Source organism: Trachurus trachurus (assembly GCF_905171665.1).
Source record: "Trachurus trachurus genome assembly, chromosome: 22".
NCBI classification, from domain to species: domain Eukaryota; kingdom Metazoa; phylum Chordata; class Actinopteri; order Carangiformes; family Carangidae; genus Trachurus; species Trachurus trachurus.
Genome location: NC_139907.1, coordinates 13,772,362 through 13,786,998, shown reverse-complemented (window position 1 = coordinate 13,786,998; position 14,637 = coordinate 13,772,362). Strand labels below are relative to the sequence as shown.

General features: G+C 44.2%; 1 protein-coding gene across 6 annotated transcripts in view; it reads right to left on the bottom strand.

Moving 5' to 3' along the window:
* Positions 1–14,637, bottom strand: part of qkia (QKI, KH domain containing, RNA binding a) — a 75,978-nt gene that overhangs the window by 39,549 nt on the left and 21,792 nt on the right. For all 6 annotated transcript variants that reach the window (XM_083998394.1, XM_083998395.1, XM_083998397.1 and 3 more), the window contains exon 2: positions 10,561–10,703. In XM_083998394.1, the coding sequence (XP_083854520.1) occupies positions 10,561–10,703 (143 nt within the window). The remainder of the gene's footprint in view (positions 1–10,560; positions 10,704–14,637) is intronic.

Genomic DNA, 14,637 nt, shown 5'->3' with positions numbered 1-14,637 from the left:
TGAACACTGTAGACTATGGTGTGTATAACATCTCTGATGCTGTTAAAAGGGGGACATTTTTGGCCGTACGGAAAATTTCCAAACCTGAAATATTCAAAACGGCACAGTGGAAAGCTTTCCATGACAATGAGAAGCACAACTGTTCGTCTCTTGAGCCGTTACACTGAGCCGTGACACCCCTGCATTAAATTCTTAAACAGAGTCACATCTGCTTACGCACTCCACCGCACCAATGCGTCTGCAAAATTCAAAAGGCCATCAGAGGAGTCACATTTAATTACAGAGGGATTATAAATTTAAAGGGATGTCGGTGTGTTTCCCCTAAACAATCTAAACTAACACTGGTGAGGACAGTCAAAAACTCCAGGCTGTTGTTTTCCTTCCTTGTCCCCGTCACTGGGCTTGCCTGCATCCGTAGCCTGTCGTCTGTCTCTGGGAGGAAAGACACACCCTGTGGCTGCAGAGCTGCTGGAGTCCCTGCAGATGATCACAGCGCGCAGCTACATAAGACTTCATGCGTGTGTTTCTCCGTCACAAGGCGACTGTCTGTTTGGTTATCTCTAATCGAGGAAAACGGGTGCAGGGGCTATTTTGCGGCAGCAGTGTGTGTGTGTGTGCCTACTGGAGGATGCAGGGGCACCTGTCCTTGGAGGTCAGCCACCAACGCTGCGTGCTGGCCTGCATCTGAGTCGTACGCAACCACACACACACACACACAAACACAAGCACACACACAGAGAGAGCCTCAAGGAGCACAGGAGAGGGCTGTCTGTCTGCATCACGGCACCACTACAGACAAGGGTGGACCCCAAGCTCTCGGCGTCATGGTGGTGCTGTTGTGCAATACACAAACAAAAACACACACAAAAATACAGCCTCTAACCTACTATGCAGAGGCTACAGTGGTAATATCCTGTGTGTTGTCACATAGCTTCCCTGCTAGCTAAAAATATTTGCTGTCATTTGGCACACCATTTTTTTTTTTTTACTCCTACAAGGTTTAAACAGTTATAGTTTATATATGAAAGTAGGCTTCTCTGGAGGTGGGACATGTGACAGTTCCCTCCAGCCTAACATGCTACATGGGAAACAATATCTTCCATCAGTCCAAAAACCCATCTTATCTACAGGCTATGAATATATTAAGTACAGTAGAGGCATTACAGAGCAAGCCCTGAAAACTGACTGATCTGAGGTGGTTGCTGGTTCGAAAAGTACAGAGAGCACATTTAATATTTTACTCTTTCATCTTCTCTCACTATGTTGCCAATACTTCTCTCACTGTAAGAGTGGAAGGTATTCTCTGTGGACATATGCTGATGACAATTGCACTCGACAGCGAGGAAGGGCCTGACGGAGGAGAGCTCAGCAAAATGAAGAGAAAAGAGGGTTAGAGAGATGATGACACGGGAGCAGAGGGGGAAAAGTCATGAACATCTTGTTTTTTTACAGCACTGGGAGGTTTTCTGTGAACAACAGGGGCCAACGGTGCCACTACACTCTCACAGTTTTCCCACTCCAGATGTGCGACTCTATGCGAGAGGTTGCTTGAGGAGATAAAAGGTTAGAGTGGGTGGGTTAGATGCGTGTGGCTTGGGTTTTATGGCCTCCACCCCCCCCACAGAGTAAGCGCTTCTGGGTAGCGGCTGGTGCACCAGTGTCAGATGTGTTTTAATGACGGAGGCATGTGCACACAGAGCACAGAGCGGGCGCCGCGTCTGGCCGAGCAGCTACCACAAGTTTTATTCACACCACTCATCACTCGAGGAAAAGTGTAATCACTAACACACATGAGACAACCGCGCTTCAAGCATCTCGCCTCGGTCTCAGTCGGGAAGAAAAAAAACAACAACAACATCGACCTCATTCAGTTAAAACCATGCAGCTCAGAGTGCAACTCTACTGTAAATGAAGAAGAAGCCAATATCATCGCAGTGATGGAATAAAGCTAAGCTCTCGCCTCCCCCTGCTTCCCGCTCTGTACTGAGGGTTTGACATTCTTCTCATGGATGTTGATATGCTGTTAGAAAAGGTGCTCTCCATTTTAAGCCACTGGTATGTAGAGACAATGGGGAGCCAAGCGGGTGAGTTATCAGAAGGGTGCAGGGCCATTGAGCCTGCCAGGAACTCCACTCAGTTAAGCCAGAGGAGTAGGATGGATGCAGTGCCCTCATTGCCAAATACACTATTCTCTCTTCACCTCCTCTTGCTAAACTATCTAGCCTCCTCCGCACCTACTAAAAAAAGCTAGTTTTCATCCTCTACATTCCCGCTGTTACATCAACTCCACTTGCTCGCCAGACTGAGGTCTTTAAAAAAAAAAAAAAAAAAAAAAAAAAATCACGTCTGGGAACTGCTGTAGCTTCTTTCTTTTTTTTTGGCTGAATTTCCAAGCTTTGCACCCTCCAGAAGCCCTTGAAGCAATCAATGCTGACAAGGAAAGTCATATTAAACAGGCTTTTAACAATTAAAATAAATCAACACCAATGTTATATTTAAAAAAAAAAAAAAAAATCAAGTTAAGTGGTGATGATTATAATTAACAGTTCTAGTTTCCCCATTACTGCCTGATTGCCCATGACTGGTAGCAGGGAGCAACAAGTCATACTGGGGTTGCCCAAGTGCAAAAAAAAGTATGTATAATTAACAGCATTGTTTAATCAAAACACTGTCAGCACCAAACTTACAGGCATAAACTGTGTGTTTTGCTGACTTGCAAACTCCCAGCAGTCTCTCCTGCTTGTATCTTTGTTGTATTCTCCCTTTTGCCCTGCTCATTTACAGCATTGGGAGATTGTTGGGACCTATGTCGGACACGCTCTTTCCCTCACTCTGCTGTTTCAGCCTCATCGCAGTTCGTCTTTGACTTTTTCCACACAAACACAGAGAAACACTTACAGTAGATGCACAAACGTAGTTAGTGTGCAGACACAGAGAGACAGACAGAAACACACATGCACTTTCACATACACACAAAGCCCCCTTCAGGACAAGGGCTTACACTGACATTAAAGGGCCTTTGTTTAGCCCCAGTTATCGCTACTCCACAGGCGGGTTTTGTTGTGAGCATATCTACGTCTGCGACACTGTGTGTTTATGAGCACGGGCGTGTGTGAAACCACAATACATGGGGTGAACTCTTGCAGACACCCTCGGCACCCGGAGCTGATTGTCGCATGGGTTTTGTGTGTGTGCCCGCGCATTGTGGTTTGTTTCTGTGTGAACAACTGAGAAACAACGGCAGCTCCACCAACAATGCTCAGAGAAGCAGAACAATTGTGCCTTTGACGGCGTTTGTTTGTGGTGGTGGGGAGACAGGAAATGAGATCATGCTCTCTGGCTATGTGTGTGCGCGCGGGGCTTATCAAAGAGCGGGGCCGGGGCAGGAGGAGAATACCAATCACTTATTAGCCGGCCGTGCTGGGCTTATGGAAATGAGGAACAGTTCATTCGGTGCAATGTATCAAAGCAAGGTGGAGTCTGTGGTTACACCAGGCACGGCCATCTCTTCTGAGTTTACTCATCTCTTCGCTCCTGATCTCTCTTGATTCTAACCCTGCCCTGATGTATGATTGTGAAACAGTTCATACCAAAGTAATGGCGTTCCATCCATCACAGCAAACCCCCCCCCCCCCCCCTTTCCTCATACCTCAGATACCCTCTGCTTCGTTTCACTTCGAGTTACGGTATTTGGAGGTTTTGAGAGAGGGCGCAGAGTTGAACGCTGCTCTTAGCTGCCAGAAACACCTCCCCTCTCCTTCCACACCTCCTCCTTTCTGTATCCATTCATAGGCTCTGGAAACAGTGTGTGCTTCCTCTTCCTCTTCGTCTTAGTACACAGGATCTTGCGTTTCCTCTTCTGCATATCCGGCATTCTCTCATAACGTATGGGTCTCTAACAACGGCAATCGATGTTTCTCTTTTACACACAACCTCACGAGCCACCGGCCCACTGTCTGTCCTTTTCATCACTCAATCTTCATCTTTGGGAGGAAACGTTCCTCCATTCAATTAATCTGTTCTTTTTACCTGCATTTTTATAGTCTGATCCCCGCCATCCACACACACACACACACACAAGCTGCACATATCTTTTCCACACTGTAAAAAGGACTAAATGGAGAGGGGAATATCGGGATGAGGGAGCAGACAGGTGCATAACCTGCAGCGGTTTGTATGGTTGATCTACAGGAGGGACAGAGGTGGTGAGGCTGGGACGATGAAGGAGTGAAAATTAGACTTAGATTCCAATGATGACATCTTTGCCTCAAAGCCCTATAGACTTCAAAGCTCTCTATTCAGCACATCCAGCATTTAGCGCCTAATCCATGGCTCCTTTGATAATTCTGTTTGGGTTTATTTTGGGGTTGCAGGCAGGGTGGAAATACAGAGAAGTGAAGACGAAGAGGTGGAAAGCGTAAAGATTGATGTCGGCTGAAAGTTTGGAAGACGTGATTTAGGAAAGCACGGGGCAAAGTTTGCGAAGTTCTAGATAAGCAAACTGTAGCGAGAAAAAAAAATAATGAGGAAGATGCTAAATAACATTCAGTCTATCCCTCTGTGTTCACTTGAGCATTAGTTAATCATCATAAGTCAATAGAAGACTGCCCTTTGACAAAGCTGTGGAATAATGTTGGCCATGCTCCGCTACCTTATCCGCAAGCCCATCGTAAAGAGAGGGAGGGAAACAGTATCTAATTTAGATTAGTCACATCTGGCCAATACTCGATCCTTTTAATAGAGCATTGTGTTAGTTCTGACAGAGCGGTGAAGTTGCACTTGCATCATCTGATCAAGCATCAGCCATCTCATTCAAGCGGCACCATCTTTTACTCATACGTCATCCGACTGACTACCAGCTGCCTAGTAAAATCAAATCATATTAAAACTGGTGTACAGGACTATACAGAATATGAAGTGCTGCTGTTAGGGGACGACAGCTTCATGTTTAATCTAAAGAAGTGAGGCTTTTGGCACATTTCATCTTGCATATCTGTACTTTACTCTAAGATTTAGTGTTTGTGCATGTTTCCAACTATCTCTGAGCCCTATATATCATCTTTATGTTGCAGGATTAGTTTTAGTTGTGTTGCTATTTACAATAAATTATCAGTTTATTCAGTCTTGTTGAAAAAAGGTCACTGTCGGCACAGATTTTTCATCCAGTGCATGAATCTATCCATCATCTTTGATTGTACTGTGAAAGTTCATTGTTCCACTCTTAATATGAGAAATCCCAAACAGATTCTTCTGAATTGCAGTGCTGTATCTGTATCTGTTAGGGCTTTTAAAAAAAAGAAAAGAAAAGGCATCAATGTTTGTTGCAGTCTCCAAAACCGTGTATCAGTGGAATCTAGTCTATGCACACACGTTCTGTATAAGCTGACACTACGTCCCCGGTGCAGCCTTTGATCCCTGTGTGGTAAACCTACTTCCTTTGTCCTTCATTCTCCGTTTTCACTTCTCTGTGCCTCTCAGTTTAATGACTTCAGGGACAGACAGACTGAGGTATCACAAGACGCCATCCACTTACAGTATACAAGTGCAATTTGCTAACACGGAAGCAACCCACTGGCATTAGTGCAGTTATAAATACACATTTAACAGCTCACGCTGTTGCCCTTCGTCATGTTAACTGACTACAACAAATAGTCCTCTCTGTTTAAATTATCATTGTAATTACCCTCCTCATCAAATAGCTAACTAGAAAACCATCCGTTCATCAAATTATCATCATCATGCATGGCTGGCTAGCTAGAGATATCAAAATCCTCCACTCTGCTGCTCTGTCGGTGAGGTGAGGTGAGGTGTGGGGCGGTACATTTCCAGGACTGGTAATGACTTAAGGGGGTCAGAAGGATATCAGGAGCTGGCATGATAAGTGATGACACCCTCATGGGAACGAGCTTAATGACTATCCCTGTGCAGGGAACTGGCTGGATGGCCGGGCAATTTTACTGCAATGAAAAAAGAAAGGTCCAGGACGACTTGTCTCCTCAAACCACCAGAGCCCTTTCTTTGGTTCTCTCAGATCTTTGTACCTTGCGGTGGAGATGAAGCATCATGAGGCGATAAAGCTATTTTACCACTGTCTATCACTAAAAGAGGCAGAAACATACTCTTGATTTATTTTGAACTTTCTAATTAGTTTTACAAAAGCATATTTTTTTTAATCTGCGTTTTAATTATCTTTTTCATATTTTGTAAAAATGTTTTGTACTTGAAGAAATGCACCATAAAAGGCAACGTTTGTTCTTTTAAATGCAATACACTGATTTAAACAACAAAAGGAACCAATCTCCTGTCCCTGCCAACAGAGAGCACAGAACCAATATTGATCAACCATTTCTTGGCTTTTTTAAAGCCGGCAATCCATTTGTAGACATGAACTGGATTCATTTACCTTCGAAATACAGACTAATAACCAAAAAATGAGGACTTGCAGGGAGATCAAACATCTGTTCCTCTGTGGAGTCCATTACTTAGGTAAACAACCAAAAGTACCATGGCAACCCCCTAAACAAGAGACAAACACTAATGCCACAGAAACAACCAACAACAGAACTGAACTGCAAAGTTTTTACAGTCCTATCTAGACAAGTGGTCGCTCCTTTCTCTCTTCAAGCTGGCAAGAGAACAAACCTGTTTACCAGTTGCACATCAGCTTGCAGCTTTAACCGAGGGTCACGTTTCACAGAGTCAGCAACGCAAGGGAGGGTGGGGGGGCATCTGTGTGTGCATGTGCACCTGGACATTTAATGGTTGGCAAATACAAATACGCAGGGAATAAAGTGGAGACAGGGACACACTTAAAAGACATGTCACACATCCTATCAGATGCCTGAAGGTCAACGGAAATGACATGCTGAGCTGTCTGTCAGCCGCCTATCAATGTGTGTGTGAGCGTGTGCTCGGGAAAAAAAAAAAGTGCAGCCACAGATAGCATTTAATTGAAGGTTGAAGTTATCAGATAGCCTGCAACTCAGCTGTCAGTCAAGATGCAGTCACCACGGTGACGCTTCACAGCGCTCTGCACCACTGACGACATCAGGAAATGGCTGACTTTGAAGAACGGCGAGGGAGTGGGTAGACAGACACACACACGGGCAGACAGGGTGACAGAGACACAGGCCTTCACACAAACACGTTTACAGACAGATGTGGAGCACACAGGCAAGTACACACAGGCCAGAGGAGGGACACACTTAAGGGAATTAGAGTAGAAGCGTGCTGGCAAGGCAAGTTATTTTGGTAGAGTTGACATGCTGCACTGCATCCAGGCACCAGGACAATCTAATTATCTACTGGTGAAACCAGAGCAGAGGAGTCGTAGGTGAGACAGAGAAAGCCCCATCAAGCTGGTGTGACCTCGGCCCAGGGATATGGTGGGAGTCTCAGCTTTAAATTAAAGCGAAAACTGAGGAGAAGGCAAGTGGATGGCATGCGTCCCAAAATGACAAGATAAGTGTGGAGAGAGGGAAAAGACAGGGAAATAGTATGAACGATGACAAATCTTCCATGGCAGGTGAGCTGCTGCCAAGAACACAAAACTGAGACTTGGACCAGATTTCTCTGTTTTCTTGAGAGAACCTAGTATTGCATCAGTCAGACAGACACACACACACACACACACACACAAGCACACATGCATATGTCTTCGATGTGGGAAATCTGGGAAATCAGACGGAAATGTGAGTGGGGGAGAAATATTCCCCCGTCTAATAATCATCATTACAGTTTCCTCTCCTTTTAGCTATGGGCAGATCATGGATAGGAAGTGACATTTTTCTCCTCTTACTTCATCATTTCTCCCCTCTCCCCCTTTTCACACTGATCCTGCACCATCTCCCCCCATCTTTTCCCCCACTACCCAGTGCCTCCTCTATTTATCCTCCTTGAAAAAATAAACTGAAACCTGACATACTGTAACTCACAGTGTGTTCAAACAACAATTATCAAGACGAGCTGAGCACACTGCAACACTTTCTGTCTGCTGTTTAAATAAAGAATCCCCACATTTCATTCCCTAATATCAACCTATCCAGTAGCTTACACTTGCAAGGAGAAGACGGAGCAGTGAAAAGAGAGGGAGTAGGCAAAAGGACACGTTACCACATTTGAGAGCCAAAAACTAACCAGTTTAACAGTTTCTGCACACATTCTTCTAACAGATATAATTTCTGGAAACAGGAGGAGTAGGGACAGAAAGAAAATCCATTTAGACCTGCTGCTGAATTCCCTTTGTTCCAATCATCGATACACTATCTGGCATTTGCCTTTTTTCCTGCAGACTTAATGACTACAGTGTGTGCATGTTTGTACCGAAATAGAGGGGAGAAGTGTCCAGGTGAAATATGCTGCTGTTTTAACGTCACCGTGGATGTTTATTTGCTTGTACTTGTACATCCTTGTGTTCGTGTTAGTGTGTGTATAAATTTGTGTCTACTAAGGTCATCAGTGAGTCATCTCAGCCACCAGGGGGAAGCCTAATTAATTTAGTAGCTTTCCCGGCAGCTCGTAAACACAATACTGAGTTACAGTCCAGCTCTGTTCGGAACAGCATAGCACATCCAGCGAAGGGAGCACAGGGGTCATTCGAGGATGCCACACTTTTAATAGTTTGTGTGCGTGCTTGTTGTGTGCGAGTGTGTGAGAGAGAGTCAGTTCATTAATATCTTCACAGCCACAGGTGCCCCCCGCCCGTGTTTCACACATGTTCGCGAACCTCATTCATTCTTCTACAAATCAGATTCACAGTTCATCTACAACATTAAAACAAGTTGTGGGGTTTTAATGTTGTTGTGGCTCATCTGCTAATCTTTAAATAGCTTGCTATACAGAGAGAGATGACTCCAGTTAGAAAGCACAGTATCAGACGTTACTTTTAAAACTAAATAACTGGCTATAACATAAAATCAGTAATTTTAGACCAAATAAATTCTGACAACTGCACATAAACTAATGGATCCATCACACATACAGGATCAGTCCAACCACATCTACAGTTTTCTTTCTTTCTAATGGTCTACATAATGTATGCCCAGTACAGTATTTATAGAAGATATATATCTATATATAGAGAGGTTATACTTTTATGATAAACTACACAATCATTTTCTGTACACGTCAAGGATAATAATAATAATATGTCAGTAATTATAAATATTACAGTGAACATACCAAAGCTAATTAGGGAAGTGCTCAAGGACCTGAGGTCCTGTCACTATAGATGAAAGGTGAAAGACTGGGACTTGGTTGGCTGATTTAGCATGTGAGCTCAGAGGCTGGGTTTGGTCTGAGGGTCAGCTGGAGCTCAGCTTATCCCATCCAGTCCCTGGTGCCCTTTATCAATTCTGTCAGGGGGAAAATGCAATCCACGCCTGGCTGGGCCTTGCCCTGCTCTACGGTGTCTCTTATCCTTCGTCACCTCCCTCCATTCATTTCCTCACTGCAAGCTGCGGGGATTACGACGAGAAACGTTGCTCCACAAGACGTGACGCAACCACTCATGTGTGTGCCGGAGACTACCGCGGGGTCAGGACAGTGGCAGACTGACCGTGGTCAGAACCTTAAACACACACACACACACACACGACATGGCTACACACATACAACACACCACATCTGTTGTTCTTCAGACAAGGCTTTTACTGACTCGTCTCTTCAGTTTTGCCACCAACATCCTCATCTCTACAGCCAGTATATGACAGCTCCACCATGCACTATTCATCCCTAACCTGTGTGTGTGTGTCTGTGTGTGTGTGCATGTGAAAAAAATACAATCTAACCAGTTTAAGGAATTGCAGTTCACCTCTCACGATGCTCTTCCTCTTATTTGCCTCCTCCTCTCCCTCTCAGCACTAATCTACCACTCAGGTAGCTCATAAACACCTCAGCATGCCATCATTTCCTGAGACCAGGACCAGCTTTCATTGCCACCGGATATAGCTTTAAAAGGTAGTCCATTAACAACTTGGCACACATGCAATGAATGCTGCAACTATTGCTTAACAAACTAAAACAGTCAATCTGGTCAACAATTACTTGTTTATCAAACATAAATGAGAACTATGAGCAAAAAAAAGCAGAAGAAAGAAGACAGGAGGCTTGTAAGAGTGGAATGTATGAGAAAAATACCACAGAGTGTAAAACCGTTAACTGGAAAAAATGAGAAAAATCTTCTTCTTTTTTTCCCAGTGGGTACATCCACAGCACTAGCAGACTGTTGAGCTACTGGCACCTGTCTGTAAATCAACTTGTGTAGGTGTATGTGGGTGAGCATGTCCACAAATACAAACTGTGGATCTGTTAGAGCTGCTGATTTACCTGCTGATTAAACAACAAAAAGGAGAATATGCTTAACATTCCTACAGACATACAACATTATCGATTGAATGTACCTCACAATTATTTTCTTTATTGTATTTTTCTCTAGACAAAGTATTTGCCTGCTCATTGCCGTGTAAATATTAGTCCTTAAGCAATTATGGAAAAGGCACCAAGACTATTGGCACAGTGAGATGGCCGACAGTGTGTGAGATGTGTAAACAAGCTACTTACATCTGGGTACTCTTTGACAGGCACAAACAGTTTTTCCTGCAGGTGGACGATGGGTCCCAGAGGCTCAGGCAGCTCCAGCGGGTGTCTGTCCACAAGGCCATTCACTGTGTCACTGTACATGTCTTTACGCACTCTGTTGATCTCTGAAACACACAAAAACATGTACACTGTGATAAGCAACTGAATAACTACATTACAATTGGGCTTCTTTATTATAAAAAGTTGTATTTAATAGATCACTGTCATATTGATTTTGACTTCTGGGGGAAAAGGCTTAATGTAGCATATAAATCTGCTGTTGAAAAAAAAAAGAGCAAAGAAAAACAACAGGAATTTGTCAATTGCCTTGAATACTAGAAATACAATGGTGTAACTTTGTGGAGAGTACATCACAAACTGTTTATTGTAGCCTATGAGCAGGGAGGCCTGCTACTACCTGCAGGAATCAGTTTTTCACAATGAATTCCTCCCGACTAAAAAACTGCGCATGTATGCAGGTTATTCTATATAACAGAGACAGAAGTTAAGCATTGCATTACTGAAGGGTTATGGCCACCATCTTTCCTTTCTGCCAACTACTCCCCAGTGGCTCCTCTCTAATAGAGCAGCCTATGTGAGCGGCTGGGAAGGTGGGGAGATGAGGCACGGAGAATCGCTCAGGCTCAGGTATATGCCTTCAGATCTGATCCCTCTGTCAGATAAAACTAATGGACCTCTCCCTCCCTCCCACACACACACACACTCCCCTCTAATTCACATGCACCCCACTTTGACTTCTTCTGCAGCAGCACACACACATACAACTTCACACACCAGAGGAAAAAAGCTCTGCTCTGACAGTTCAGAAAACAAAATCATTCACCTTGTGTGTCTGTGTGCGCGTGCTATGTTTGTGTGTCACAGTCGGGACGAGGAACGACAGCTGCGGTTGTAACACCCGTTAATAAAAAGGACACACACTGGTCACACTCTCTGACTTCCCACGTGTGCCGTCATCGTACCAAACAGTCGTGCCATCATCACTGAACGAAAAAAAAAAAGCTAATAAGCAGTATGAGAAAAAGAGTAGTCTGTGTTTTTAAGTTAGAGGACGACAATGCTGAAACAAAACTATCGGGCTGGTGAGGTCACTAGGAGTGACTTGTCTGGGGTGGAGTGAGGACGGCTGTTAGGCAATATTTCCATCTCTCATGAGACTTACAGGCAGTTGGGAGCTCTATATTAAACTCTACAGCCGAGTGTCAAGTTCCCCTGCTAGATGCCTCTTGTAAAGCATGGGTGACCTCCAGGTCGTATCCTCTGACCGAGGCAGACACTCAAGTGCATAATAAGGTTTCAGTGCTTTTGATTTAAGTTGGAATATGTTAACAAATTACACATGATAGATTCTCTGTGGGAAGACACGATTACAACAACTCAACCGAAATGGATTTGAGCCATGTAATTACTTAGCAGGGATTTGTTGTTTAGGTGAAAATGTGTTTTCGCTGGATACCATCGATGACAGACCGAGGTGTGTTTGATGGGCTTGTGTACATGGACGAGCCTACACATCTGGCCTGCAGCTGTGTGGACAACGCTGGGTTCACACTGGAACTACACAAACAAGCCCGAGAGGAGACTTGGCCCCGGAGCGACTCGTTCCCAAACCACATGACTTCACCACGCTCTGAAGTCCACATAGATACTCCCAGTCCTCCCTCAAGATGAATTCATCCTCATGGTATCTAGCCCAGTGGATAGATTACATCAGTCTTAACCAACACCAGCAGCTTCAGGCCAAATTCAGGCTTTGTGCAGGAACAGAGGGGCTTGGCAGTGACACATTGCACAGGGAGGAGACCGGGAAGGTCTAACATAAGAATTAATAGCAAATGTGCACCATCTATCCAAAACAAACTTTACACGCTATTGGCCCTGCTGGTTAATGACGGTATCTTTACTAAGTTGTGGGTTTAATGTCCGTAAGTGCAGCCTGGTCAGTGGTTGCTATAGCTTCTCTTTTTGCTCTCGCTTCCCTCTGCAAAATGAAAATGCACTTTCTGGCTGCCGGTCTTTAGTATCTTTTTTTTTTTTTGTGTTGCCTTTTCCTTTAAGCCAACGTTCATAAAGCACAGAGGAGTGATTTAACACATCACTGGTGGGCTAAGCATGTGTGTAGGAGCCATCAATGACGAGTTAAGAGGAGCCAGCGTTCTGTAGGTTACATATGAATATGCAAAGTCTTGTATGTATCTTGGAGCATTAGTCGCCTGGTTGACAAGAGAAAATAAAAAAGAAGTGTGCACATGTGACAATGCGACTGAGCAACCACCAGCAGCAGCCCTCCTTCTCCTAATTCTATTTCCTCTTGCTGAAATGCCACATTAACATAAGGGGGCCGTGCTGGGCCATCAGTGGAGACGTGCAGCATTTGACAACCTCTAATTTAAGCGCAGCAAGTCTTTTCTGAAGCGCTGTGCTCACCTAAAAAATTACCCCCTGCCTTGCACGACCGACAAAATCATTTGTCTAGCTGTCCACCCCAGCAGAAAAGGCTGAATTTGTAAGAGAGACAGAAGGGAGGGAGACTTGAGGATCACTATCTTGGAAAGAAAAGACAAAAGAGGACCAAAAAAAAAAAAAAATCAACACGAGTAAGGGATGGGTGAGAACTTTTCTTCAACTCTGGCATTAGATGGCAGGAATCTGGATTACGCTTGTGTTTAACAGCTATATGAGGAGCGGTAACAGATCCCCTCTTACTCCCCTTCAGTCTCCTCTCAGCTTCGTGCCGGTGCGTCATCCACAATCTGACTTTGCAAACTGCACATACACACTCACACAGCACTTTCCTGTCAGAGCTGTCTATTTACCTGTGGGGGGTGGCTTTATGCACACACACACACACACAGACAATGGAAGAGATAATAATATCTCTGTTTAGTTTTTTTTTTCCTCTCTCTCTTACTGAGCGATCTGTCAGGAAAAAACAAAAATCAACCTTGGGAGTAGTTGGAGGGCAAAGTGGAAGAAGGTTTGCTGAGACAAAGACAAAGGAAAGAGGAAGAATTATAACCACAGTGCTGAGCAAGCAGAGTGCAGTTGTATTCCTCTTGACTCTCACTGCTCTCTTCTGCCTTACTGTTGAGTTAAAACATGTTTCATTTTATTCTCTTTCCTCTCTTTTTTGTTTCACTCAATTTCTGTCTTTTGTTCTCAAATCTGCAGTGAAACAAGAAAATGGCAACCGGCTGCAGCTGAATATCCATCTGCCCTTTGTGAGCTCAAGTGAAGAGAAGATTTCTCCTCATCTCCTCAGTGATCTTGGCAGTGCAGAGAGATGAACACCCAAGGGACAGGGTGCTGGAGGGGTGGATGGACTGTGGAGGGGTTTCGAGGGGCAGCGGACTGAGGGATGTGGGAGAGGATGTGGCTGGAAGTTCGGTGAATCAAAGTGGAGGAAGTTGGATGGAAGTGGGGAAAAGCAGTTAAAACAGAAAACTCGAGGCGCGCTGTCTGAAGCTTTCAAGCATTTCAAGGCCCTTAGTGGATAAAGTTTTTCAGCTGTCATTATGTGACCCAAGTATTAAACTTAGTTCAGTTGTTAGGTCAAAGACCATGCTGCTGTTGACAGCGCTGGAAAAATCTAGTCAGTGGACCTTAATTTCAGGGGGAAATTTAGAGGATATCTGAATAATGTAAGATAGAAACCCACTAACATTTAAGTTTCCAAGCACAACGTTTAACCGAGGTCTTGCCTTTACAAAAATTGACTTACTGCAATATCAAAGGTATAAGCATAATGTAAAAAATGTAATCTTAAAAGCAGTACGCTCGAGAAAGACTGCACACTGAGCACTTTTGCTACCACAACCATAATTAGTTCTTCAGTATGCCAAGCCATCACCTCTTGACAGGGCAAAGCTGAACTATACCTGGACCACCAGAGATTCATGTGTGGATAGAAAGTAAACCCATTAAGTCTAGCTAGTAATATGAATGAGTGGTATTTGACAGCCATCAGGAGCTCAGTACAATGAGATAGAGACGCTTTTAATCTATTCACCCAGCCTGATGCCAAAAAACACTGGCCAC